This window comes from Rhincodon typus, chromosome 44, assembly GCF_021869965.1.
Source record: "Rhincodon typus isolate 14 chromosome 44, sRhiTyp1.1, whole genome shotgun sequence".
NCBI lineage: Eukaryota > Metazoa > Chordata > Chondrichthyes > Orectolobiformes > Rhincodontidae > Rhincodon > Rhincodon typus.
The window spans coordinates 1,074,611-1,075,625 of record NC_063375.1 but is presented as its reverse complement, the minus strand read 5'-3'; the positions used below and the strand labels follow the sequence as shown (position 1 = coordinate 1,075,625).

At 62.6% G+C, this 1,015-nt stretch overlaps 1 protein-coding gene across 1 annotated transcript in view; it reads left to right on the top strand.

Annotated features, from left to right (window-relative positions):
• Positions 1-1,015, top strand: part of LOC125487714 — a 9,154-nt gene that overhangs the window by 4,381 nt on the left and 3,758 nt on the right. The window contains exon 2 of the mRNA XM_048619860.1: positions 236-622. Coding sequence (XP_048475817.1) covers positions 236-622 — 387 coding nt within the window. The remainder of the gene's footprint in view (positions 1-235; positions 623-1,015) is intronic.

The window sequence follows — 1,015 nt, the reverse complement described above, 5'->3', positions numbered from 1 at the left end:
ATAGTGGGAGAGAGGGAGAGAGAGCTGTAGGGAGGGGATTGGAGAGACAGGGAGGGAGAGGGGCAGGAGTAACTGAGAGGGAGGGGAAAGGCTGCATTGATGCTGAGCTTGATAGAGCGAGGGAGGGAGCGTGGGCAGAGGCCAAGGGGAGAGGTTGGTGGTGGGCGGCGGGGGTGGGTGCAAGAGGGCAGCTTTCAGCTTTTGGGCGCTGACTTGCTCCCCTCCCCTCCTGCAGACACGCGGCTGGAACTGGAGCCCACCACCTCCGACAGTGCCAACCACACCCTGATGTCCCTGAGCAGCTCGGGCAGGGTGAGGGCGCGGCTGGGAGCCCCCGCCCAGCTGGAGTGCCGGATGGAGGCTGGCGATGCCAACAGCTACGCCGTGCAGTGGGAGACCGCCCGGGGGGGTGTGGTTGTCTCCCGGGTGGACCAGGGTGAGCCAGCGGCCAACTACCTGAACCCCAGCTACAGGCAGCAACTCAGCGTCAGCCTCCTGGACGGGACCACGCGCCTCAGTTTCCACTCTGTGCGCCAGGAGGACTTTGGAGAATATGCCTGCAATGCTTGGCTCTCTGGGCACCCGGAGCACACAGTCACTGCATACACCACACTGGAGGAAGGTGAGGGAGCGGGCGCCGTCAGAGGGTCAGTGCTGAGGGAGCGGGCGCCGTCAGAGAGTCAGTGCTGAGGGAGCGGGCGCCGTCGTAGGGTGAGGGAGCAGGCGCCGACAGAGGATGAGGGAGCGGGCATTGACGGAGGGTCCGTGCCCTGTGTGTGTTGTCTGGGTCACATTGATATCTGTGGGAGCTTTCTGTGAGCAAATTGAGCCAAAATATTATTTCCCCGACAGCAGTGAGTGCACTGATATGTGTAAACACTGCAGTGGCTCAGAGGGGCCTCTCGAGGAGGGCATGGGCTGAGGACCAGAGCTGGTGAAACACACAGTCCCCTTGGCAGGGTCCACTGACCTTTTACAGCTGCTGATGCCCATCCCAACAACCTCAGCTCCATGG